This window comes from Sorex fumeus, unplaced genomic scaffold (genome assembly GCF_029834395.1).
Source record: "Sorex fumeus unplaced genomic scaffold, SorFum_2.1 ptg000030l, whole genome shotgun sequence".
NCBI lineage: Eukaryota > Metazoa > Chordata > Mammalia > Eulipotyphla > Soricidae > Sorex > Sorex fumeus.
Window position 1 is genome coordinate 29,296,344 of NW_026606087.1, and position 26,425 is coordinate 29,322,768.

General features: G+C 40.1%; 1 protein-coding gene across 1 annotated transcript in view; it reads right to left on the reverse strand.

Annotated features, from left to right (window-relative positions):
- The window catches only part of LOC130025504 (disks large 1 tumor suppressor protein-like), a 590,309-nt gene that overhangs the window by 74,585 nt on the left and 489,299 nt on the right, over nt 1–26,425 (reverse strand). The window contains exon 4 of the mRNA XM_056116434.1: nt 2,849–2,944. Coding sequence (XP_055972409.1) covers nt 2,849–2,944 — 96 coding nt within the window. The remainder of the gene's footprint in view (nt 1–2,848; nt 2,945–26,425) is intronic.

Below are 26,425 nucleotides of genomic sequence, written 5' to 3' on the forward strand. Positions count from 1 at the left end.
TCCTAGCTCTGTACTCAGGAATCACTCCTACTGATCCCTGGGAGAACATGTGTGCCAAGGAGCCTCAAGGTCACCTATATGCAAGGAAAGTATGCCAGTACACTACCTCTTCAAGCCACATGACCTTTTTTCTCTTCCTACTGCAAAAATATACAAACATATTTTTCTAAAACCAATGAGGAAATCCCGATTTGTTGAAACTTATTCTGAAAAGCAAGATGTCTCAAATTTAAAACTCAGCATTATAAGGATGAGAAATCAGTTGCCTGAGTTCAACAACAGGCAAAGCATCTCCAAACTTAATGAAATTAAAGCTGAAAGTATAATAAAAAGGTACAAAGACTCCATGTGAACACAGATAATAAATGCAATTGAGTATTATTTCTGACGCTTAATTTCCATGGAACAGTGATTTTAGGTAAGGCACCTCCCACCCTTATGACTCATAAATAATGCGAGTGGGAAATTGATAAAGTAAGAATCTGATAAGGAGTAAAGAACAAACAGGATAGGGCATATACACATTTCTGAGTGATGTTGGAAAATCAGTCCCAGAGTTTTATGTTCTATGTTTTTGTTTTTGTTTGTTGTGAGATGTGCGGATCAGATCACTAATTCTTGTTTGAGTAAAACAAGAATTCTAAACAGTGTATGATGCCAGTTCTCCCATCTTAAGTGCCTAATTCTCAAATCACTCTTGGGTCTTCCCTAAATTGGCCAGTTTAAAGCATGTTACAAAAGAGATGGCAAGTGAATCCCTAGAGGAGGACCCAAAGGTTTATTATGCATAACAGTGTTTCTCAAATTAGCATATTTAAGAATCACTTGGGGAACTTCTCAAAACACAGATGTCTGAGTTCAACACCCAGCATTTCTGATTAGTTGTTAGGGGGTAGAACTCAAGACCTGCTTTTCAACAAGTCCCTAAAGGATGGTCATGCTACTGACTGAAAGAACATTTTAAGAATCACTGATCTATGAACTGGGTTTGAAATTTTCTTAAACTAATAATGCTAAATAAAGTTCTTCGTGCTTAATTTTCTAGACAGATATTTACCACCAAATGCACATGGGGTTCTTTAGCTATTGCTGACTAAAATTATTTAAATGTGTTGTCAGTGTTTTTTTTTATTTACACAATATAATCTATCTGAAATTGAATGTCACAGAATGAGTAAGCTTTAAGTCTGAAAGACTCTTCAGACACTATCTAACCAAATACCTTATTTTGATGATAAATTCGTCAGTGTTATATTTAATAGATAGATATAATTATGATTTATAACATGATTTACTGTTAATATAGCCTTTGAAAAATGGTCTTTAAACAAAGGTTTCAATGATATTTTACTCTTATTGCAGTTATGAGTTTTCTTTTATTTGCTACATAATTATTTTTTTCTTAAGCTATTTTAAGAATCTGTCACTGATACTTATTTTAATTCAACTTGCACTTATTTGGGGCAGCAAAAAGTAGAAATCAGCAAGACAGAGGCCTCCTCTTGAGCAAATGGTATTCAGGCAAAAAAAAAATTAAAGTTAGACACTTAGTTATATAACATAGGCATAAATCCAAAGAAACCCAAAGAAATAGAATATAGCATCTCCAAAAATTCAAAATAATACTTGCGTGTTATTTCAATAGAATGAAAATCTATTATTTTTCAGGCATTATTGAACATGCTCATATTCAGGATCTCATTAAAACCTCATAGCTACCTTATAAAATAAAGATCCTGAAACTTTTAAAGTTTAAATAGCGTATGTTAGTAATATATATTCTCGTGATAGAAACATAAATTTGGGCTGGGAGATAGTACACAGATTTGATGCTAACAGCACCATGTGATCCTTTGAGCATCCTCTGGCACAGCCCTGGAGGCTCCTGGCATTGCTGTGTGGGGCTGGGTGGGGAGAGGGCTGGCTGGGCTTCACCAGCACAGCAAGACTCGAGCAGCCTCATACTCTCAGTCCTTAAGAGGAATTGACTTTCTAGTGGAGAGAGTATCACCAGTGGGTCCCTGAACTTTATCCCCACCCCTAATAATATACACACAAAAAATCCGTTTCCTATATATATCTACCAGCACTTATTTAAGCTTACTTAATTTACCTGCTTGACAAGTTGGCACATTTGAATACCAGTGAATCCTGATAACTTTATCAAAGCAATTATTTGTTTTCATTGTTTTCCTGGTGAGATCTTGTGTCTTTCTTTTTAAAAACAATAGAGGACAAAACCCCTATTTGTGTCAATGGGCTTGTAAATAAAGATCATCTAGTGACTGTTGATCAAAAATAGATTAAACATGAAGCTATTAATTTGTGAAACACTTTCACTTAAAAATGACATCGTACTCTTGGTTTAAAGTTACTGATCTCAACACAAAAAGCCCTACAACCTCTTCAGCATCACTCTATAGTTCTTTTGAGTTCCTCTCTCTAGTAAATATTCTATTGACAATCACAAAAAATAAAATAGAAAAGTATTATTCAGAGTACTTCTCCAGTATTCAATAGAAAAAACTGAAAACTTCTAGCTAGTAGTGACTTGAGTAGATGTAGACCAGACCAAAGAGAGGAAAAATTAAAAAAAAAAAAACTTAGACTAAAGTAAAACGTTGTGAGATGACTAAATAACTAAAGAAAATATATCAAAAAATAGAAAAAAATCTTCAAAATGGAAATACAATGCTCAGAATAATAAAATCCATATTACTTAAGTAGCAAGAGAATTCAATATGTTGATCAAGCCGAAGACAGAAATCGGTCTACATCCGGCAGAGAATAAAGCATATTTTAGTCACAAAACACAAAACAAACAAACAGAAAACATTTTAATACTTACACTGATCTTTTCATCTGTTTTATTTTCAAAATGCTGATTGTCTTTGTTTTGCTCAGTACATGAAGCATTTTCCTTCATTTTATTGCAACCTGTAAGCTAATAAACAAGAAACAAGTTGAAGAAAATCAATACTTATTTGTTTTATACAATGCGAATCCAAATGTTCATAAAACTTTTAACATGCACATTAAAATGTCTAAGATCTGAATAATAGTATTAGATATTGCTGAAGCCAGTTTTAGAACAGGATTGCATGATCTCACTCGTTTCTGTATTGCCTTGTATTTTGTATTGCTTTTGTATTGCATTCACTTTGGTAAAAGAGAAAACTTAAAAAGGACGAGATACTGATTCCAAGTTAAATTTATCTTAGTGTCTTCTTTGAGGAAGTATTTGTTTATTTTCTTCCCCATTTTTGGTAGGATTGTCTGTTTGCATGTTGGTGAGTTTTGAGAGCACTTAATGTATTTTGAATATTAGCCCTTTGATGTAGCACTGCAGCACGGTCTTCCCATTGTTCATCGATTTGCTCGAGTGGGCACCAGTAACGTCTCCATTGTGAGACTTGTTGCTGCTTTTGGCACATTGAATACACCACAGTAGTTTGCCAGGCTCTGCCGGGCAGGCAGGATACTCTTGATAGCTTGCGGGACTCTCTCAGAGGGACTAAGGAATCAAACCCAGATCCGCACATGCAAGGCAAACACCCTACCCGCTGAGTTATTGCTCCAGTCCTTCCTGCCCTTTGATGTACAGTATGCAAATAATTTCTCCCAATCAATAAAGTATCTTCTTTAAGGTCTCATTTCTATTGCAATGCAGAAACATTTCACTGTGATATAGTGACATTTATTATTGCTTTTGCTTTCTTTGCCAATGGGAACAGATTGTGAAGATTCTTCTGAGGTCAAGATCTTGGAGAATCCTGTTTATGTTTTCCTCTATTTATTTTATAGGGATAGGTTTTATATCAAGGTTTTTAATACATTTTTAATTAACCTTTATGTTCTAAAAGTCATAAAAAATGGTAATCTTCACTGATTATCAGAGAAAAGCAAACCAAAACAGAATGGTATGTCAATCACACTAGAAAAAAATGGTTTGTATCAAAATCACCAGAAGCAAAAAGCACTGGAGGAGACGTGGTAGAAAAGAAATACTCATTCACTGTATGTGGGATTGCTACAGGGCTCAGTCTCTTCAAATAATAATTCAGAAACCTCAAAATATTAAGAAATGAATTTCCACTTAACCCAGCAATTCCACTTTTGGGTATCTCTCCAAAGAACACAAAAACATTAACCTAATAGGAAATATAACCACCTATGTTCATCAGTGTCATTTATAGGAGTCAAGATCTGGACACAACTGAAGTGCCCAAAAACAGAGGAGTATATTTTTAAAGAAACTGTGAGATATACACATATATGTATACATATATATCACAGTTATATCACAAATCACAAATCATCCTGTTAATCGTCGATTGCCTCTAGCAGGCCCCAGTAACGTCTCTTTCATCCTAGCCCTGAGATTATATTCAAGGCTCTTTAGGAGAATGAGACCCATCATTGTTACTGATATTTGGCATATTGGGTACACCACGGGGAGTTTGCCAGACTCTGCTGTGTGGGCAGGTTACATTCGGTAGCCTGCAAGTTTGTCAAAGTAGGAATAAGATGTCATAATAAGATGTTGCGTGGCCACGAATGCGGATCCGGGAGCTGGTTTTTATAGTCTCTGAGTCTTGGCCGCTGATGGGATTACATAGCGCCAGGGGGGCAGTTGGTGGGTGTGACCCCCGCCTACTGGAATTTGGAGGATCTGGGTGGAGGATGCTCGGCCCAAATCCGAGTAGGCTTGGAGATCTCGGCCCCGGAACCCGCATGACTTTGTCACTCTGCCAGTACCTTCATGTGTGCGGAGAGTGGTCTCATTATGGTAGTGGCTGGTCCTGGAGGTCTTTGGCTGCAGGAGCCCTGGTCGGGGCAGGGAAGAAAGCTCAACCCGCTCCCCTCCAAGGGGCCCCGGCGGCGAGGACAGTCAGGCACGGGGGCAGGAGACTGCACTATTATATATTATCACAGTTATGTATTATATATTAATGTGTATATCAAGCTATGATAAAAGTGATAACCTTGCAATTTGCACAAATTTGGATAGAATTGTAGAATATAATGCAAAATGAAATTAGTCAGAAAATAAAAGATAAATACAAGAGAAATACAAGGTGATCTTGCTCATATGTGGAACACCAAGCAGTAAAGAAAGGGAATGGATAATCCCCAGTGGGAACAAAGGCCGAGACATAATTCATAGAATTGGAAACTAAGGAGGCCACGGGTGTGGGAGGAGAATGGGACCATGAGGGAAAATGGTGAAAGGACCTGAAATGTGGAAAGAAAAGATAGATGGAGCAGTACCTCAACTTATACTACTGAAAACTACATCTCAATAAAACGTTCTTAAATACTTGGCCATGACTCTACTATTTCTGAAATTTCAGAACGGTGAGATAGAATTGGGAGCCCTCAGGTATACTAATCTTCAACAAAGGAAGGAGGACAATGGAGTGGGACAAGAAAAGCCACTTCCACAAACAGTTCTGAGAAAACTGATTAGCCACTTGTGAAAAATGAACTTAGACCCTATTTCACACCTGACACAAAACTCAACCCAGCCTGTTGACTCACCTGCCGATCCTGCTCTACTGATAAAAGTCCCCAAGGATATGCTAGCCAAGCAGCTAAAATTCCTGGAAAACCTGCACTGAAAACTCTGAGGCACACTGAAGAGGTAGGTGGCTTGAGTATACCTGTCTTGCCAAATCCCCTGCAACTGCACCCACCTCTCACCCCTGCTGTCATACTAAAGGCTCAACTGTACTGCTTCACTAACATTCTCTGCAAAGATGCCAAACTGCAAATAATTTTGGGTACCCCAGTGCCCACACTGAGAACTCTGGTGTTTTCTTAGAGTTTGGGTAGGCATTCTCTTTGCCTATCCCCCTTCTTCTAGAAGCCCTGGCAGCTCTGCACACCTCCCATATTTCTGCCACGTCAACTCATTGGCTCAGACCATAGATTCTGAAGTCTCTAGACTGCATGCTGCATATTCAGTTGCCAAATACCTTCTAGTTCCTCAATATTGAAATTTCAGTAGGAGCACTTCAAATTAGATAGGAAAATAATAGAGAATCCAGCTAAACTCAACATACAAAAAAGTCTCAATAATCAACAAACAGTAAATTCTTAGACAAGGACTTATCAATCCTATGATGAGATATAACAATTTCACATTAAAATACTTTTTTATACTTATTTATTTTTTAAAAAGTCAATTCAAGGTGGATAAAAAGTCTCAATATCCTGCCTTAATCTGTAAACTGTATCAAGGAAAAAAAGACATTACCCTTCATAATATTGAATCTAGCAGCATCTTCAGTAATTCAGTGACATTTGCCAGCCAACACAAACAAAGAAAATAACTAGAGAGTTGGTCTATAGAATTGAGTTTACATCAAAATAAAATTTTCTGCAGCACAAAAAAATGTAAAGTAACGTAAAATAAAGGCCCTCCCGTTGATCATCAATTTGCTCGAGCGGGCCCAGCAACGTCTCCATTGGAGACTTTGTTGTTACTGTGTTTGGCATATCGAATATGTCACGGGGAGCTTGCCAGGCTCTGCCGTGCGGGCGAGATACAAAAAAATGAGTAGGAAAAAAATGACACCGCAGAGAATGGGAGGAAATCTTTGCCGTTCATTCACTCATTCATTCATTTGGCAAAGTTAATATTCAAGATTTGTAAAACACTTGTAAAATGTAGTGACATAAAAATAAACAATCTCATCAAGAGAGGTAGAAGAATTGCATTAAAAAATTCTTTAAAGAAAACATACTGTCACTGTCACTGTCCTCCTGTTGTTCATTGATTTGCTTTAGCGGGTCCAGTAACGTCTCCATTGTGAGACTTGTTATTGTGTTTGGCATATCTAATATGTCATGGGGAGCTTGTCAGGCTTGATACCTTGCGGGCGAGATACTGTCGGTAGCTTGCTGGGCTCTCCGAGAAGGGCAGAGGAATCTAACCTGGGCCAACCGGGTGCCACGTGCAAGGCAAAAGCCCTACACACTGTGCTATCACTCCAGTCCATGGTACCTCAATAGAAGTAGAAATAAAAATAAGAATAAGTAATACTTAACTTGAGACTTGAACTGTTTTAACAAAATGCTGTCTTGCTGTTGCTACTATAATTTTTGTCTTTGTCCAAGGAGTCTTCACAAGACTGTGGTACAGTTCTTGATGACAAGAATGATAAAAATCTTAGACCTACGTAGTTCTTGAAATTTTTGGTGACAAGAATAAAATATTGAAAAAGTTTTTATTTTCTGGAAGAGAAAGGGAAAGATTAAAAAGGATTTCTGGAACCTCTTTTGAAATTGGTATCTAATAGCTTGACCAAACTGTAGGTGGATTTGGCTAATAATAGCCCTTTACTTTAATGCCCAGAAATGAGGAGAAATATATTAAAGTGGTTGTAGACCAAGTACAAAATATTAGATTCTATATAAGACCCCAGACGGTTGCTAACTTTCACTTGATGAGGAGACTTTTACACAAATCTGCTAGTCAACCTCAGGTCCTAACACTCATTATGGGTGAGGAAAAGTGTTCTCTTAGTTTTCAGCAATACTTCAAGAGAAACAAACTCACGTTGACTCTAGGAGAGAAATTTGTGACAACTATCAAAACAAATAAAAAGTTATCTCAATCTAATCTATTATAGATACCCCTCTGCTCCTATAATTTTATCTATCATTTGGGGTGAATGTTGCATTTATAAATCACACATTTATTTACATCTTCTTACCACCAGAGATCCTCCAATGAGAGGCAATATATCTTATCATTTTTAATATTCAGGGGGAAATAAGAAAATGAAAAATAAACTATTGAATTAGAAAATAGACATATTCTTACAAGGAAAAATATATAATAAATAGACCTTTTCTCTGGCTTAAAAGAATGCCAAGCTCATTTACTTGAAAAATTCACAGAAAACTCCCATATCACAGAAATCATAGTTTACTTTGTGATAAATCTCAGATGGTGGATTTGCTGCATATTTAGTATAAAAATGGTCCAAAGGAACAATTGTGGCAGTGTGGGCTCAATCAGCAACTTGATTCTAGTTGGTCTAAGTTTGTCCTTACTGTGAACATCTACTTTGGTAGTACAGGGTTGTATGATCCTTGACCCAAGGAGATGCACACTCAGTACCTGACTGTAGAATGACAAAGTTTATGGTGCTGCTGTGGATCTGACTTTGAGTGGATTAAAAACATTAGAAGCTCATTTTACTGAACTGAAAGCCACTTCACTGACACTCAAAATTAGTAGTAAATATGCCTTGTTTACTGCTGCAGAACTGTGCTTATTTTTTTGCACATGATTCATAATCCTTTCTCATTTTTTACTGACTGAGATTCTTTAAGAGAAAGATGATTTAAAGTGGAGCTAACATTTTTATACTCCCAAGAGGTAAAGTTCATACAAATCTTTGCAAATATTCCAGAGAACTTCTTGGAGGACAAGACCCAAAAACTTACAATTCTACTGCAGTCAAACCAAAACATAATCTATTGAGTCCCAGGGGTGGTAGGAGGGAGATAACAGGATTCAAATAATTTAATTTTATCAAGGTTTGCTAAGGGATAGGAAAGCCAAATGACCTTGCATATAGGGCCTTTGGGGCCAATTAATATACCATGTGTAAGTGTTGCACTGTTAAATATATAATTAACATTAGCATTTCAATATAAATTTTCATAAAGTCCAGGGGGAAACTATATCAGGGAAAGTACAGGTAGAGAAATGCTAATGTCACAAGCAAATAACTCCCCAATTATCTCTATTTTCTCTGTGGTCATCCACAAGAAACAATATAGAACACCTGAATGTCAAACAAACAAACAAACTAACTGCAGTCTTCATGACCTAAAAGAAGCAGAGGTGGTACATGAAGTCTCAAAACAACATAGAATGGCCAAAAAACGAGTTAATGGGCTTGGAAGGCTTAAAGTAGAATATTGCTAAGTGATTTCAGTCATTGATACATTTCTCCTAACTCAAATCTTGTAACTGACCACCTTAAATCCTCTGAACTGAGCATTTAGAATATTATTTTTCTGTCATTCCTTTTCTGTCCCAGAGGCACTCAAAGTCCAAAACAAATTTAACTTCAGTTAAGGCCTTCAATTCATTGATAGCACCTCCTCAATACCTAAACTTCTCTGCCAACTTCTAAAAAAATTCAGTTTGAATGCTTCTTATTTCTTGTGTTTAAAGTTTTGATCTTTACTATCTTTAGTACCACCAAGCTCACAATCATCCTCCTTTAAAGTGAGGCCCAAACTAAAAGGCTATGCTGAATATTCTTTGCAAACTGTGACAAGTTCTTTCACTTTGTAGCTATAGATTTTGTAGATTTACTCTAAGCAATATATTTTCATGAGTGAGAGAGGTTGATTGGACTCTCTGACAAAGTCAGCCCAAATCATCTTAAGCAAAGACTCAACAGGGTCACCAGTCATGAAAGATTCATTAAATGACTTGGTCTTCTTCACTAATAGTTTAGCCAACTGAATCCAGAGATATCCACTAGAATACTGATTCTCTTTATTCTCAGATTGGCAATCACGATCACGATCATGACCATCCTGTTATCTGTCAATTGCCTCGAGCAGGCCCCAGTAACTTCTCCTTCGTTCTAGCCCTGAGATTTTTTAAAAAGTGCCAAATTCAAGGCTCTTTCAGAGTTAGGAGAATGAGACCCATCATTGTTACTGGTATTTGGCATATTGGGTACGCCACGGGGAGTTTGCCAGACTCTGCCATGTGGACAGGTTACATTCGGTAGCCTGCCAGTTTGTCCAAAGTAGGAATGAGATAACAAGATGTCGTGCAGCCACGAATGCCGCGCTTCCGGGAGCTGGGTTTTATAGTCTCTGATTGGCAAGACTCGATTGGCAATGCAGAATCGAAATAGCTGTGACTCCTTCCATGCAGGAAGGAGTGATACGTTGATAGATTTATGAATTCATATATTTATGTTCGTAGATTTGTGAATTTCTGAATCCTCTAATCTAATAATTAGATCTTTAAATTTAATGCAAAAGGCATTAGCATTCTTAATACCTGGGTAAAAACAAGAATAAAAAACAGAGCTCAGTTCTGTCTGAACACCACCTGTATATGTATGATCTTTCAAACGGAATGTATACCCCCAACCCAACAATCATGAAACTAACAGCATTACATGGAGATATTGTTATGTGTATGTGTGTTTGGGAAGTACATCCAGAGGTACTCAAGGTCTATCTCTGGTTCTGTTCTCTGGGGTCCCTCATGGTGGTTCTTCAGAAACCACGTGCTACCCTCTCTTCTCAAAAGCAAAACAAGCACTCCAACTATTTGTTCTATTTTGATGACCCCTCTTGGAGCCTTATGAAAATATACAAATTCTTGGGCCTCACCACAGTCCTGTTAAAGCAAAAACAGTAGGGATTTCTTATGTCATGCATCCTAGTTTTGCTATAGATATCAAAATGTCAAATGCGAATGGTTTCAGGTGCTTAAAATTATTAAAGTGAGGCAGGTATAAGAAATATTTAGGAATAAATAAATGGTCCTAGGTCAAAATACCCTGTGTGAGGACTGCACACATTTTTGTAATGAAAACTTATGACCAAGCGTTGCCGTATGTTTATAATTTTTAATTTATGTGAAGTTAAAATATTAAATTTTAAATTTTTTAAATGCTGACAATAATTTTGTGTTTTAAATATTATATAGGTTGAGAACAGACCTCCATCCAAATAGAAATCTAGGTTGGAATCAGTGTAAAGTCAGCCATTTTGTGACTTTAATCCCTAACTCTGCCATTTCTTCTCTGAACACTAGGAGCTCACCCAGGATCTCCTATTCATATTCTTCACTGTCTTCTTTCTCTCTGGAGTTCCAACTATAACTGCTTCCTCCTCGAAACTGTAATCTCTATATTCAAAAACACATCTTTCTCCTAGTTGCTATCCTGTCTTTCTGATTGCTCCTTTTCTTTCATTTCCTTTTTCTTTCCTTAATCCCTGAGCTCAGCTGTTTTCCGTCTTGCTCCAAATTTCCATCTTGCTCTGGGCTCTCATCGCTCACTCCCAGATGGCTCTCAAACCTAGACTTTAAAGTAAGTTTCTGCAATTTATAGTACTATATTTTTAATTACTTGTATTTTCTGTAAAAATCACACTGGTACCTCAAAGCTGTTCCCTAGAAACATTGCTTTTCTCTTAATAACCCACTTGTACCCCGTTTCTGACAACTGCCCATTTTTTTGGGGTCACACCCAGCGATACTCAGGGGTTACTCCTGGCTCTGCACTCAGGAATTACTTCTGGCAGTGCTTGGGGGACCACATGGGGTGCTGGGAATTGAACCCGGGTAGGCCGTGTGCAAGGCAAATGCCCTACCTGCTATACTATTGCTCCAGCCCCCACTACTCATACATGTTTCTTCTCTCTAAGCCTGTGTTGAGCCTCTTTCTTTTCCAGCTACAAGGAGCACTATTATTCTATGATTCTCTAAGCATATGTACTTGTTCTTTTTATATTAATGAACAACCATTCCACCTTGTTTCTGTGAAGAACAACTTAAATCAAATGAAAATAAAAATAAATTTAGCATTATTTATATCTATCTTAATCACTTGAGTAGATTTTAAGCTCCTTAAAAGCAATGAGTGTATTATTATCTTAATATCCTTCATGTGCCTGAGAAAAATTAATCTGCATGTATATTTAATGGTGTATATAATTACAAAGTGTTTATACAGGTGTATTCTGCAATTTACAACAGACCCCAGACAAATAATTTTAATGTGTATTCATTTTTAAGATATGAGATGTTTTCAATTTAAAATAATTTCATAGTGCTTTTTTTCAATCTGTGCAACACAACACGAATTTCATTTTGGCACTCAAAATCTTCTACATCATTTTGTGTTGATGTTTCTGTTTAGCTTGCTTCCTCTTTTCACTAATGTTGTTTGCCTACAGCCCACATTTTATGATTTCCTCTATGTTCTATAGTTCAGTACCTTGCATAGTATGTAATTTAGTAAATTTGTTGATTTAATAAGTAGGCTTCCCATCCCCAAGAATACAACAACGCATTTGATGGGGTTCAAATAGTATGCAAGCAATCGTAGAGGGAAATAGGGTGAGGCAATAGCACAGCAGGCAGGGTGTTTGCCTTGCATGTGACCCATCGTGCTCCGTTCCTCTGTCCCTCTCGAAGAGACCTGCAAGCTACTGAGAGTATCCCGCTCTCATGACAGAGCCTGGCAAGGTCCTCGTGGCGTATTCAATATGCCAAAAAGAGTAACAAGTCTCACAATGGAGACATTACTGGTGCCCACTTGAGCAAATTGATGAATAACAGGAGGACAGTGCTATAAATATATATATTTATACATATATATGCATATATATATTTTCTGATATATATGTGAGAACTCACAACACTCAACTTTTAACATGTTAGTGATATCCTAAAAAATGTCTTAATGACCCCTGACAAAATAGAACAATCTTCAAACTATTTCCCCTATGGATACTTTTTTTATAGCATTTTCAGCTGTTTTCCATAACAAACAATACAAAATATATTCTTTCTGTTGTGCTTTGGGACAAGGATTGTGATTTGAGATTGAAACATCCCAAATATGGTGGTGGGAAGGTGTCATGGTGCTGGCATTGGTATTTGAATATTAACATATTCGATATGCCAAACACAGTAACAACAAAGTCTCCAATGGAGACGTTACTGGGCCCGCTCGAGCAAATCGATGATCAATGGGAGGGCAAAATATAATCAAATATTGTGAACTACCTTATAAAATATTTTTTAAAAAAATGATGTTCAGGGACCAGAGCTACCACAGGTAGGGCAATTGACTTGCACACTGCTGACCCAGGTTCAATCCACAGTATCTTATATGGTGCTCTGAGTCTCACCAGGAGGAGTAAGGAACCCCTAAGCACACAAGGGATGGCCCCAAAACAAAACAAAACAGTAGTCTGAAAAATGAAATGGAAAAGATAAGTCAAACTCAGTTTAGTAGGGTTTTTGATATTAAGCCAAATAATTTTAGCATTCATTCATCATTCTTGCTTGAAAAATTACCTTGGACATTACCACAAGCTTTAGAGCTTTCGAGGCATTTGTGTTTTCTAATACCTTATTAACTGAAAAATTCTTTTTTAAAAAAAAAGTTACTTCTAAATTTTATTCCACATCACTTAATCACTTAATCACTTAACTTCCCGTTAGTCGTCGATTTGCTCGAGCGGGCGCCAGTAATGTCTCCATTTGTCCCTGTCGCGTGCTAGTGTAGCCCAATGGCATCTGTTCGCTCCGGGAACATGAAGGACCTCAAACTGATCGTTCATGATCTTGACAAAGAAGTCTGACCATCTGGTAGGTGGGCGGCCACGCGGTCTTTTGACATCCCGTGGAATCCAATCAGTAACAGCTCTAGTCCAGCGGTCGTCTTTAAATCTCATTACGTGACCAGCCCATCTGATTTCGACACCTTGGCAAATGAGACAGCATCCCTGATCCTTGATCGTCGATGGATGTCAGAACTCCGGATTCTTTCTCTCATTTGAGTGAAACGTGATATTCCAAGCATAGCTCTTTCTATTCTTCTTTGGGAGACCTGAATAGCGTTCTCATCTTGTTTGTGTAGGGCCCAGGTCTCTGAGGCATATGTTAATGCAGGAAGAACAGTGGAATCAAAGAGATGTGCCTGGAGCCGGAGGTTCTTCTTCCTCTTAGCTATTTCTTCGACGTTCTTGAAGGCATTCCAAGCCGCTCTCTTCCTCCTGCGCAGCTCGGGTGCCAGATCATTTGTCATGTTGACCTCTCGACCTAGGTACACATAGCTGTTGCATTCGGAGATGGTCGTTCCATTGAGAGCGAATGGGGCATCAGGAACAAGGCTGTTTCTCATAAACATTGTCTTCGTGAGATTCAGCTGTAGTCCTACCTTTCCACACTCACGGTCAAAGTCGGCCAGCATTTGTGCCGCTTGGCTGATGTTTGGTGTTATTAAAACAATGTCATCAACAAAGTGGAGGTGGTGTAGTTGCCGACCATTTATCTTCACTCCCATTCCTTCCCATTCCAGTCGTCGCATGATGTTCTCGAGGGTGGCACTGAAGAGTTTCGGTGAAATGGTATCACCCTGCCGCACCGCTCTCTTGACATCAACGATCACTTCTTTGTAGAATGGTGAGATCCTGGTAGTGAATCCGCAATAGAGCTCACGGAGGATCCTGATGTATTGGGCTTGAATGCCCTGATTGGCTAGGGCTTCAATGACCGCTTCCGTCTCAACAGAATCAAAGGCCTTCTTTAAATCAATGAACGTTAAGCAGAGCGGCATCTTGAACTCCCGAGAAACCTCAATGAGCTTGGTTACCGTGTGGATATGGTCGATGGTGCTGAATCCTTTGCGGAACCCTGCTTGCTCGCATGGTTGTCCTTCATCTAGTGTTCTGCCAATCCTATTTAGGATGACTCGAGTGAACAACTTGTAGATGACAGATAATAGGCAGATGGGGCGATAGTTGCCAATGTCATGGATGTCTCCCTTCTTGAACAGTAGTACGGTCCTGCTGGTTTTCCATTGGGACGGAACCTTGCATTCAGACAGGTAGTCAGTGAAGAGCCGAGCCAGTGTATTGATGAGTACTGACGGCAGGTTCTTCAGGTGTTCAGTTCTGACCTTGTCTGGGCCGGGTGCTGTTTGTTTCTTTACGGACGAAATGGCGTGTCGGATTTCGGAAGGGAGAACGTTGGGAACGACATATCCATCCTGTGGAATTTGGTATGTCGGCAAGTGGACGTGGCTATCGAAGAGATTTGAGTAGAAGTCATAGATAATCTTCTCCATTGCCGTTCTGGAGGATGTGATGGATCCATCAGGACGTCGGAGAGCAGTCATCTTGGTCTTATAGTTGGCGAAGGACAGGCGGGCCTTACGAATACTTTTCCCGGCTTCTGCCGCATCTACCAGTACTTCTGCTCTTCTCTCTTTGAGGTCTTCCTTGATCGCATCTCTGGACTGCTTTGCGAGCTCGGACATTAGCTTGCGGTTGCCTGAGGCATGCGCCAAACCACGCTGGCGAATTAGCTCAAGAGTTTTCGAAGATAGGCAATTTTTTGTGGCTATCTCTCTCTTGGCGTTCCTCGCACATTGATGGAGGTGCTGAACCAGTCGATCATATTCCTCGTCAATGTTGTCAACAATGGCATCTTCCCATGTTGCCGCAATAGTACCAAAGAGTTCCCAGTTGGTGGTCATTCTGGGAGTTCTCTTTTTGAACTTTGCAGCCCTTTCTCCCCGCTCTGTGAAGTAGAATTTTGCACGAAGGAGACGGTGGTCTGATCCCGTTTGAAATTTTGGGACAACAGCGACATCAGTCAGGCAAAACCATCGATTGAATATGATGTGGTCTATTTCGTTGTGGAATCGTCCACCAGGAGACTCCCATGTCCATCGTTTAGATTCTGCCTTCTGGAACTGTGAGTTACCATGAATGGTCTTGGTCGACATGATGAACTCAGACAGTCTCTCACCCTGTTCGTTCCATTCTAGGCCATGGGTCCCAATGTGAAGTTCTTCAGCTGATCTTCTCGGTCCTATCTTGGCATTAAAATCGCCCACAATGATCTTGTAGAAGGTGTGGTCTTCTTTATAGAACTTCTCCAGCTCCATGTAGAACTTCTCGATTTCTCTTTCATCATAATGAGATGTTGGTGCGTAGACAACGAAGATAGAAACTGCAGGCAGTGAGCCACATCTATTCAAATGTAAACGTCCGATTCAGGTTGTTAGGCATTCGAATGAATCAATGCTCTTGGCCAAGTTTGTGTTGACAAGGACACCGACGCCTCCAACACCTCTTTTATCGCATGTTCCGAGGAACAGTTCTTCTCCAGTGTCGAAAACGGCATGGTGAGATTCATGCCTTCTTGTCTCGGTCAGACCAATGATGTCGTACTTGATCATTCGCGCTTGTACCATCAGGTCCTCGATGGATGCATCTGATGCTAGCATACGTGCATTGAAAGTACAGACGATCATTTTTGTCTTCCTTTGTTGTGGCAGCCTAGGTCGGCCTTGAGATTTTGTCGGCCTCTCCTTTCTCATCCTTCTCAGTGCTGCCATGTCTGCTTCCTTCCATCAACCACCCAGGGATCGAATTGTGCACAGGAGACCCACCCTACCCAGATAAATACCCCACTGGCAGACTTCCACTCTCGACACTACTTCCACTACCCAGCGTCGCCACACTCCAGGACGCTTTCCGGACCCGCGTGGCAGCTCCGGCTGAGACCCACGCACGACTGAAGACCCACAGAACAAGATAAGCGGAACTCTCTGAGGCCTTGGACTCCAGGCTCAGCAGACCCAGGGACAGAGCTTCTCTGCTTGCTCCCACCACCACAGGTGACAAAAGGATTCTAATCAGGAGCCCCACCCTACCCTGCCCTGTCTGCTTCCTTCCATCAACCACCCAGGGATCGAATTGTGCACAGGAGACCCACCCTACCCAGATAAATACCCCACTGGAAGACTTCCACTCTCGACACTACTTCCACTACCCAGCCGTCGCCACACTCCAGGATGCTTTTTGGACCCGTGCGGCCGCTTGCGGCCGCGCGACACATCATAAAACACTAAATACCCATCTTCCGGAATTGTCGTACCATATTTGATAGGCTTCAAATATGGTAACACCTACAAGGGTGATTAGAGGTCACCCCAAAAGCCTTTATCCCTCTCGGAAAGACTGGCAAGCTACCGAGAGTATTCCGCCCGCAGGGAAGAGCCTGGCAAGCTATCCGCTGTGTATTCGATATGCCAAAACCAGTAACTACAACTGGTCTCATTCACCGGACCCTGAAGGCTTCACCGACATGGCATATTCCACATAAAAGAAAAAAATTACAATTCAACTCCCTCAGGAAGTATTTATTCACTTTTTTAAAAATTAATTTTTATTAGTCATTAAATTAGAATGTTAAATTAAATTAGAATGGGCTGGAGCGATAGCACAGCGGGTAGGGCGTCTGCCTTGCACGCAGCCAACATGGCCGACCCGAGTTCGATTCCTCCGCCCCTCTCGGAGAGCCCGGCAAGCTACGGAGAGTATTTGATATGCCAGACACAGTAACAACAAAGTCTCCAATGGAGACGTTACTGGGCCCGCTCGAGCAAATCGAAGATCAACGGGAGGGCCAAATTAGAATGTTATATGTGATTGGGTCTCAGACATATATTGTTTCAGCACCAATCTCTGCACCAGTATCTATTTCTCTCTACCAATTTCCTCCCCTCCTTCCACTCACCAGTCTACCACTCACCAGTCTGCCTCTCTGAGGAGCATTTTTTTTTAATTAACGAAACACCACACAGGTACAGTTGTAGACTTACAAGTTTTTGTGCTTGGGTTTCAGTTACACAATGATCGAGTGCCCATCCCACCACCAGTGCCCATTCTTCACCCCCAGTGATCCCAGTATCCCTCCCACCCCTCCCCATCCCCCATCCCACCCTGCCTCTGTGGCAGGCACTCCCTTTTGTTCTCTCCTTTTGGGTGCTGTGGTTTGCAGAAGAGTCATTGGGTGGCATTCATGTTCAGTCTAAAGTCTACTGTCAGCATGCATCTCGCATCCTGGGCGGATCTTCCCAGCACCCTTTATTTGGTGCTCCCTTCTCCATCTGAGCTGACTTCACCCCTAGAGTGTGCGGCTGGCCTCGAAGTCATGGAGTGAACCTCCTGGTATTTAGCACAGCTGTTCTTGGGTGTTAGTCTCCTATTTTGTTACTTTATGTTACCCAAATGAATGCAGTCTTTCTATGTCTATCCCTCTCTTTCTGGCTCATTTCGCTTAGCGTGATATTTTTCCATGTAGTACCACTTGTATGTGAATTTCATGACTTCATTTTTTCTAAACATGTTTTTGTATTGTAATTGACTGTGCTGTGGACCGATAGGGTTTCCGTCTACCACTTTACCACCTCTCAGCACCTCCTCTTCCTGTTCGATCCTCTAGCCACTGTAGTCCTAGACCGGTCCCTGTTCTATTTCCCTCAAGTGGTATGTTTCCCGCTGAACTGCCAGTTCTCACGTTCTTCGTTTTCATTTTCGTTAAGCGTTCATTATTCCCTCATTATGTTCCCTTACACTCTGCATATGAGAGAGATCATTCTGTGTTGATCTCTCTCCGTCTGGCTCACTTCACTCAAGATATTTTCCTGATCTCTCCACGTAGCAGCAAACTGCATAACTTTACCTTTTTTTTTTTGTTTTGTTTTTTGTTTTTTTTTTTTGTTTTTTTTTTTATATATATATTTTTTAATTTATTTATTGAATCACTGTGGGAAAGGTTACAAAGCTTTCAGGTTTATGTCTCAGTCATGCAAATATCAAACACATTTCCCTTTACCAATACTTATTTTTTCCCATGAAGAACCCCAATAAAACCCCACCCCCCCACCCCTCCCCGTCCCTGTGAGGCAGATGAATTCTAGTTAACACTCTATCCGCTTTGATTAGATTGTTTCAATAAAAGATTCACCACTATTATTTAGAGTTTACCCCCCCCCCAAATCAGACATGCTGAAAAAGCATTGTGAAGTGATTTGCTTTCTACAGCTGGGTTCAAGAATTAAATGTTGGTTTTGGATTTCTGCTATTTTACCTATTGACCCTGGAAGTATTTCTACTGAAAGTCAGATAGTTAAGAAATTGGTTTCTGTGTTCTGGAGTCGTGGCCGTGCTGGAGAGCCGCTCGTGGGGGGCAACTGGTGGCCTCGGTAGGGCGTGAAGGGCGGAGCGAAACGCCCCCCTTCCCATGAGGTTTTAGTCGCCCCCACACTCCCGGCTCATACCTGCTGTCCACAAGGCTCCCATGTGGCCGCCATCTTTCTTTCCAGAGAGGAGAGGGCGAATGGGACAACACCCTTTCCCCTCCGGCAGACTTGATGGGCTGGATCAACGCATAGTCCGTTCACTTTTCTGCTCCAAGCTGCTGGGTTCTGCATTAAGTCCTTGTGCTTCTGGGGCCATGGCCGTGCTGGAGAGCCGCTCGCGGGGGGCGACTGGTGACCTCGGTAGGGTGTGAAGGACGGACCGGAACGCCCCCCGACCCATGAGGTTTTAGTCGCCCCCACTCCCCCGGCTCATACCTGCTGTCCACAAGGCTCCCATGTGGCCGCCATCTTTCTTTCCAGAGAGGAGAGGGCGAATGGGGCAACACCCTTTCCCCTCCGGCAGACTTGATGGCCTGGATCAATGCATAGTCCGTTCACTTTTCTGCTCCAAGCTGCTGGGTTCTGCATTAAGTCCTTGTGCTTCTGGGGCCATGGCTGTGCTGGAGAGCCGCTCGCGGGGGGCAACTGGTGACCTCGGTAGGGCGTGAAGGACGGACCGGAACGCCCCCCTTCCCATGAAGTTTTAGTCGCCCCCACACCCCCGGCTCATACCTGCTGTCCACAAGGCTCCCATGTGGCCGCCATCTTTCTTTCCAGAGGGAGGAGGGCGGAAGGGAGCAACACCCTTTCCCCTCTGGGCAGAAATGATTGCCTGCATTAACGCATAGTCCTTTCACTTTTCTGCTCCAAGCTGCTGGGTTCTGCATTAAGCCCTTGTGCTTCTGGGGCTGTGGCCGTGCTGGAGAGCCGCTCGTGGGGGGCAACTGGTGACCTCGGTAGGGCGTGAAGGACGGACCGGAACGCCCCCCTTCCCATGAGGTTTTAGTCGCCCCCACATCCCCGGCTCATACCTGCTGTCCACAAGGCTCCCATGCGGCCGCCATCCTTCTTTCCAGAGAAGAGAGGGCGAATGGGGCAACACCCTTTCCCCTCCGGCAGACTTGATGGCCTGGATTAACGCATAGTCCTTTCACTTTTCTGCTCTAAGCTGCTGGGTTTTGCATTAAGTCCTTGTGTTTCTGGGGCTGTGGCCGTGCTCCAAACTTAACTCTGACTTTCAGGGAGAAAGATTGGGTGGTTTACTTCTCATTGATCACTTTGTATATAGAGAGATGTCGCGTGGCCGCGTAAGCGGCCGCGCGGTTTTGAGAAAAAGTCCTCGTTCCCGCATACTCGAGCTGTGTTTGTAGAGGCTTCTGGTCACCGGGGTTCCATCTGGGGGAGGCGGGATGCGGCACCTACTCCATCTGGAACTTGCGGGTGAACTCGGCTCTTTTTGGAACCTGTTTTTTCTTTTTTCTTTTTTTTTTTTTTTTCCTCCGGGATCCCGCACCCTCCATGTGTTTTTTCTCTTATGCTTAAGGCTTCAAAGATGGCGCTGGGGGGCGGGCTGTGGGCATGACTTCCGGAATCAGAGGTTACCTGGGAGGTGTAGTCCGGCAGATTTGAGAAAAAGTCCTGGTTCCCGCATACTCGAGCTGTGTTTGTAGAGGCTTCTGGTCACCGGGGTTCCATCTGGGGGAGGCGGGATGCGGCACCTACTCCATCTGGAACTTGCGGGTGAACTCGGCTCTTTTTGGAACCTGTTTTTTCTTTTTTTTTTTTCCTCCGGGATCCCGCACCCTCCATGTGTTCTTTCTCTTATCATAACTTTACCTTTTGTTATGAGCAAGTAATATGCCAGTGTGCATACATCCCATAGTTTCTGTATCCAGTCATCTACTCTTGGACACTTGGGCTGTTTTCAGATTTGGGCTATTTTGGACAATGTTACAAGGAACACAGGAGTACAAATGTCTCTTGGAGTATATCCCAAAAAGTGGGATTACTGAGTCAAATGGAAGCTCAATTACTAGATTTTTTAAGAATGTCCACATTGTTTTCCAACATTTTCAACATTTCCACCAGCAGTGAATAAAAGTCCCTTTCTCTCTGCATCCACACCAGCACTTTTTGATATATACCAGCTTCTGTGGTATGAAATGGTACCTCATTGTTTTGATTTGCATCTCCCTGATGATCAGTGATGCAGAGGATGTCTTCATGTGCCTCCTAACCATTTGTATTTCTTCTTTGAGGAAGTTTTGTTCATCTCTACTCCCCATTTTTTGATAACTTAAAAAAATTTTTTTGTAAAATTCTACCAGTTCCTTGTATATCTTGGCTATTAGCCACTTATCAGAGGAGTGGTAGGTGAATAGTTTCTGGCATCCTGTGGGTTGTTTTGTATTCTGGTTATTGTTTCATTTGAGATATAGAAAATTTTTAATTTAATCCCATTTTTTATCTTAGCTTCCACATGCTTGGTCAGTGTTTCCAAGAGAAAACACAATGGGTGCATGAAACTCAAGAGATTGGTAGCTGAGAGCCTCCTTCCGAGCCCAGTCCACAGAAGACAGTGAAGGACCGAGACAATGGAGAAACAGGGCCTGGGCTCACACTGGTTAGTAATCAGTTTATTTCTCTCTCCTCCACAGTGTATTTCGATCACTCCCCTTACAGCACAATCGTAGTTGTAGTTTTGGTCGTAGTCCCAGTCATTGTAGTTCCATCATCTTAGTCTCCTCATAGACCCCAAAGTCCACTATACCTCCTACCCCTTACAACATAGTTATATAGAAATCATGAAGGGAGTACACATAGGTGTGGTTGAACATTGTCATAACAACAAACAGAGGTAAAGCCACTCCTTCAGGGGAAATTCTAGTGGATTAACTCAAGGACAAAATCTCAGCTGAGGGTTCAGCACTCTAGATTGCTAGGAGATCCACTGAAGGTCAGGATTCCATCCAGGGTATATTGCTTTCTCCTTTCCTGAACTAGTCATCTATTTAACCATTCATAGTAAATTTACTTCTTATATTTCTAGTCATTTTACAGTAAGAGATATATTAAGCTTAAAGGTTGGCTCTTCCGGGGGACTTCTCACTATAGATCCCAGACTACAGTCCTCAGGCCAGGTTAGTCTTTCCTAACCCCAGCCGGGTCCTTATTCAGTTACTTTTTTTGGGTCATGACAGTTTGCCCCATGACCATGCTCTTGACTTATACTTATGGTCCTTTTGTGTGTCCCCTTTTAGTACCAGGGTAACTTACAGGTTGCCCTGGGTACATCAAATCCCTTTGTAGGGACCTGCTTTTGGAGTGCTAGGAAGTAAGGGCAACTGATGTTTACATTTAGTAAATATGACGGATGCCCAGGAGTAGATATTATTTGGGGTTAAGCCTGGCAAGCTACCGAGAGTATTCGATATGCCAGACACAGTAACAACAAAGTCTCCAATGGAGACGTTACTGGGCCCGCTCGAGCAAATCGACGATCAACGGGAGGGCCTTTACCTTTTAACTCCCACATTACAAAAGCATAGCATGAGCTGTCTTCCTGTGTCTACACAAAAAGGACATTGCTAAACCACGCAAATGATTGCAAATGACATAAAGGAAAGAGAAAAGCAATATAGGATTATTAGTGTTGATGAAATTGGGTATGCCTCAGGGGCACTGTTGTGGGAGTAACTCAATAAACCTAAGGTCCCTGCGGGAAGAACATGGACAAGCCAATGTTATTCAACAGTGTTTCATTCTTGAAGATACCTCTATTTTCCATATCTTGGAGACTTCTACCTACATTTTCCTTTGTACGCCTATGGTTTGGAGATTGATATCAAGGTCTTCAATCCATTTTTATTTGACTTTTATGCATGGTTTAAAAAGAGGACTGAGTTCAGTTTTTTGCATGTGGCTTACCAGTTTTCCTAGCACCAATCTTGTTGAAGATTCTTTCTTGCTCCACTTTATGTTTAACTGGCATTCTTCAACAAAAAAGCTTTTCTCATTTTCTTTTTAATTAATTTCTATATTTTACCAATATAAATTTAAAGTTTTAGATTTTTATAGTTATAGTCTGTGCTTATCTTCATTTTTATTCAAATTGCCCCATATTTGGCCTCGGTGTTTCTTTCAAGTTGACCTATACATTTTTGAAGTTTTCCTTTAAATTTTGAGTGCTTTCCCTCTTTCTGGCTGAGAAGATACTCTACAATCACCTTCTCTTATCACTAACTTTGTCTTGGGGTCAGTCATTTTTCATGAACTTCTGGTTCTATTTGGTGGAAAATGGTATTTTTAAGCCAAAGTTATAGACCCACTTTTACTCACCAAGGTCTTAGACAAGGACTTAATAATTCAATGATAAGATATTACAATTATTACAATAAAAATTGATTTTTATACTCATTCATTTTGCTATTGGAGATTTGTTACCTAATAAACTTCAACTTTAGAATTTTATCAAGAGCTGAGGTTTTTGTATACATTAAAATTAATTAAAGCAATTTTTAAAAAGAGCTAATATTATTTTTCTGTGCTCCACATTGATTTTAATATGATAAATTTATGGGGTTCTAAAACTAAAAACTACATAAAAATTACTATTGAGAGAAGAGTAACTCTTTAATTATTCTTTTTTATTCTAATTAGAGAAATTATATTTTAACTTAAACTAATGTACTGACATTTGAAAGACCTTGGGAAAGTGTTCAATAGGCTAATATATGTGTAATTTAAGTTCCAGAAAGAATAAATATTATTGGGAAAGGAAAGATTTAAAAGAAATAATGACTGGAGATTACTGGGGAAGACAAAATTTAAAAGTGATCATGACTGAAAATTCTAGTGAAAATGTATAAACTTAGAAATTCAAGGGTCTTAACAATTGCTAAGCAAGATTAACACAATAGAAGCTACACTCAAACAAATCATAATCAAATTCATGAAAACTAAAGATAAACAAAAATAATTTAAACATTCAATAAGATAAAGAAATGTAGAATAGAGCAGAAAGATATCTTTAACGTGTTGAAATAAAAACATAATCCTCTCCTGCTATTAGTCTATATCCTAGAACGATGTCTTTTAAAATTAGAAAATTAAAAAACACTTTCTCACAAGAAATTCTGAGATAAGTCATCAAAAAAAAAAGAATCTATCAAAAAAAAATACTAAAAAGGAAGTTCTTTATACCAGGAGACTATGATACCAGGTATAATACCAAATGATCCTTAGATTTATACCAGGTAATGAATGGTACAATGGTAATACATGTGTACATAATTTTTCTCATGTCTTAATGCTTCAAACCTATTTGAAGAAAAGCAAAAACTACATTTGTATGTTCATTGTTATATGTGGAAATAAATGATATGATAATGTTACAAAGAACAAGCAGTAGTAAATTAAAATATTTTGTAACATTCTCAAAATTTTGGGAATGTGATAAAATATCAACTCATTAAAAGGTAAAGGTAAAGGTAAAGGCCCTCCCGTTGATCGTCGATTTGCTCGAGCGGGCCCAGTAACGTCTCCATTGGAGACTTTGTTGTTACTGTGTTTGGCATATCGAATACTCTCGGTAGCTTGCCGGGCTCTCCGAGAGGGGTGGAGGAATCGAACTCGGGTCGGCCATGTTGGCCGCTTGTAAGGCGAATGCCCTACCGCTATGCTATCGCTCCAGCCAACTCATTAATTATTATCAACTCATTAATATTGAATATATCAATATGTGTTATATAATGTAATATTTTCAGAATGTTTAATGTGGTAATACTAGACTATTAGCCTACAGATATAATCAGAGTGGAATTCTTATAAATATTCAGATAAGACAAAAGAAAGCCTCATCATCACCCTCGTATTCTCAGTAACAACTGTAGCACTAGCACTGTCCTTCCATTGTTCATCGATAGTAAAGACTATATTCAATACACCTACAGTTTCACATACAAAGGCAAAAAAATAAAAGCTTCCCTCAGGTGAGTCATAAGGCAAGGATGTTTGCTTTCCCCACCAGTCAATGTAGTATTGGAAGTCAATAATCAGGTAACTAAAAAAATCAAAGCATACAAACCGGAAAAGAAGTTTACTATCATCTAGAAATAACATGGTAATATATACATACTACGCCCTAAATAGTCCTCTAAAACACTTTTGAGGGTCAGAGAGCTGGGCTTGCATGTCTTGCATGCATGCCGTACAGCTTCAATTGCTGGCAGCATGCAGTAGCCTGAGCATCACTGGGTGTAGACCTCGAGACCCATGAGCACCACCAAACTTTATCTGGAAGACAACTGACTAGCACTATTGGGATGACCTTAGTAGTTCCTGGCACACGAAGGCCAAAGTAGTTCTGAACCCTCAGACCCTAACACAAAACTACCAGGTATATGATCAAGCATCAACAGGAAGAGTACCCAAGTCCAGTGAGTACTATGTAAGAGATTCCAACTCCAAACTTTTGGAAACAAAATCCTAAAATAGTAAAGGGGCAGGTTTAAAATCTAATGTACAAAAATCTTCTGTATTTCTATATGTAAACAACAAACTAGAAGAATTTTTTTTAAATTTTAATATGTCCCAAAATAATGTGTTCCAAGTAACTATAATAACTATAATATTTTATACTATTTTAATTATAAAAAATAAATACATACCTAGTAACTGTAAGTAGTAGAGGACACAAGAAAATAAAAGAACAAATTCCATGTTCATGAATTGGAAGAATTAATATTGTTAAAAAGACTATCTTCTGGGGCTGGAGCAATAATACAGCAGGTAGGGCATTTGCCTTACACGTGGCCAAACCGAGTTCAATTTTCGCATCCCATATGGTCCCCTGAGCACCACCAGGAATAATTCCTGAGTGCAGAGCCAGGAGTTAGCCCTGTGCATGGCCGAGTGTGACCCAAAAAGCAAAATAAAAAGAAAAAAAAAGACTATCTTCCCCAGATTCAATGGAATCACTATCAAAACTTCAATAGTTTTCTTCACGGACAAAAAAAAAAAAAAGAAATGGCTAAAATTTGCATGGGATCAAAGAGTCAAAGAAATCATGAGAAGATAAAGGGCAAATCATTTCTTGACTTTAAACAATATTAGAAAGCTATAATAATCAAAGCATACCAATCAAGTTTTTATATTAGAAAATTGACTTTCAGTCAAATAGAATATAATTTAAAGTTCATACGTATGGACAGTTAATTGATGAGAAAGGAACTAAATGCTCTAAGTGGTAGAAGCAAAGCCTCTTAAGTGATCTTAAGAAGACTGAATAGTTATGTGTAAAAAATTAGAAAAGAAAGAAATTGTATCTCACAGCATAAACAAGATAATGAAAAATGAGTTAAGCTCTTGATATTATACCAAAATCAATAAAATACACTGATGAAAAGATAGGCAGAAATCTATAATACTGATCTCAGAGGTATCTTCGGTGATCAATTCCATTAATAACAAAACTAGAAAAAAATTAACAAATGGGATTGTATTAAATAAAAGTTTGTCAAGGTGAAAAAATCTTGAGCTAACATAAAAAAGACACCCTACTGGATGGAAGAAAATATTTGCGCACCATACATCTGACAAACGGCTGACATGTAAGATGTATAGCACTCACAAGTAAAAACAAACACCCCCTTCAAAACATGGAAGAGGAGATAAACAGACTCTTCCTTTCAGAA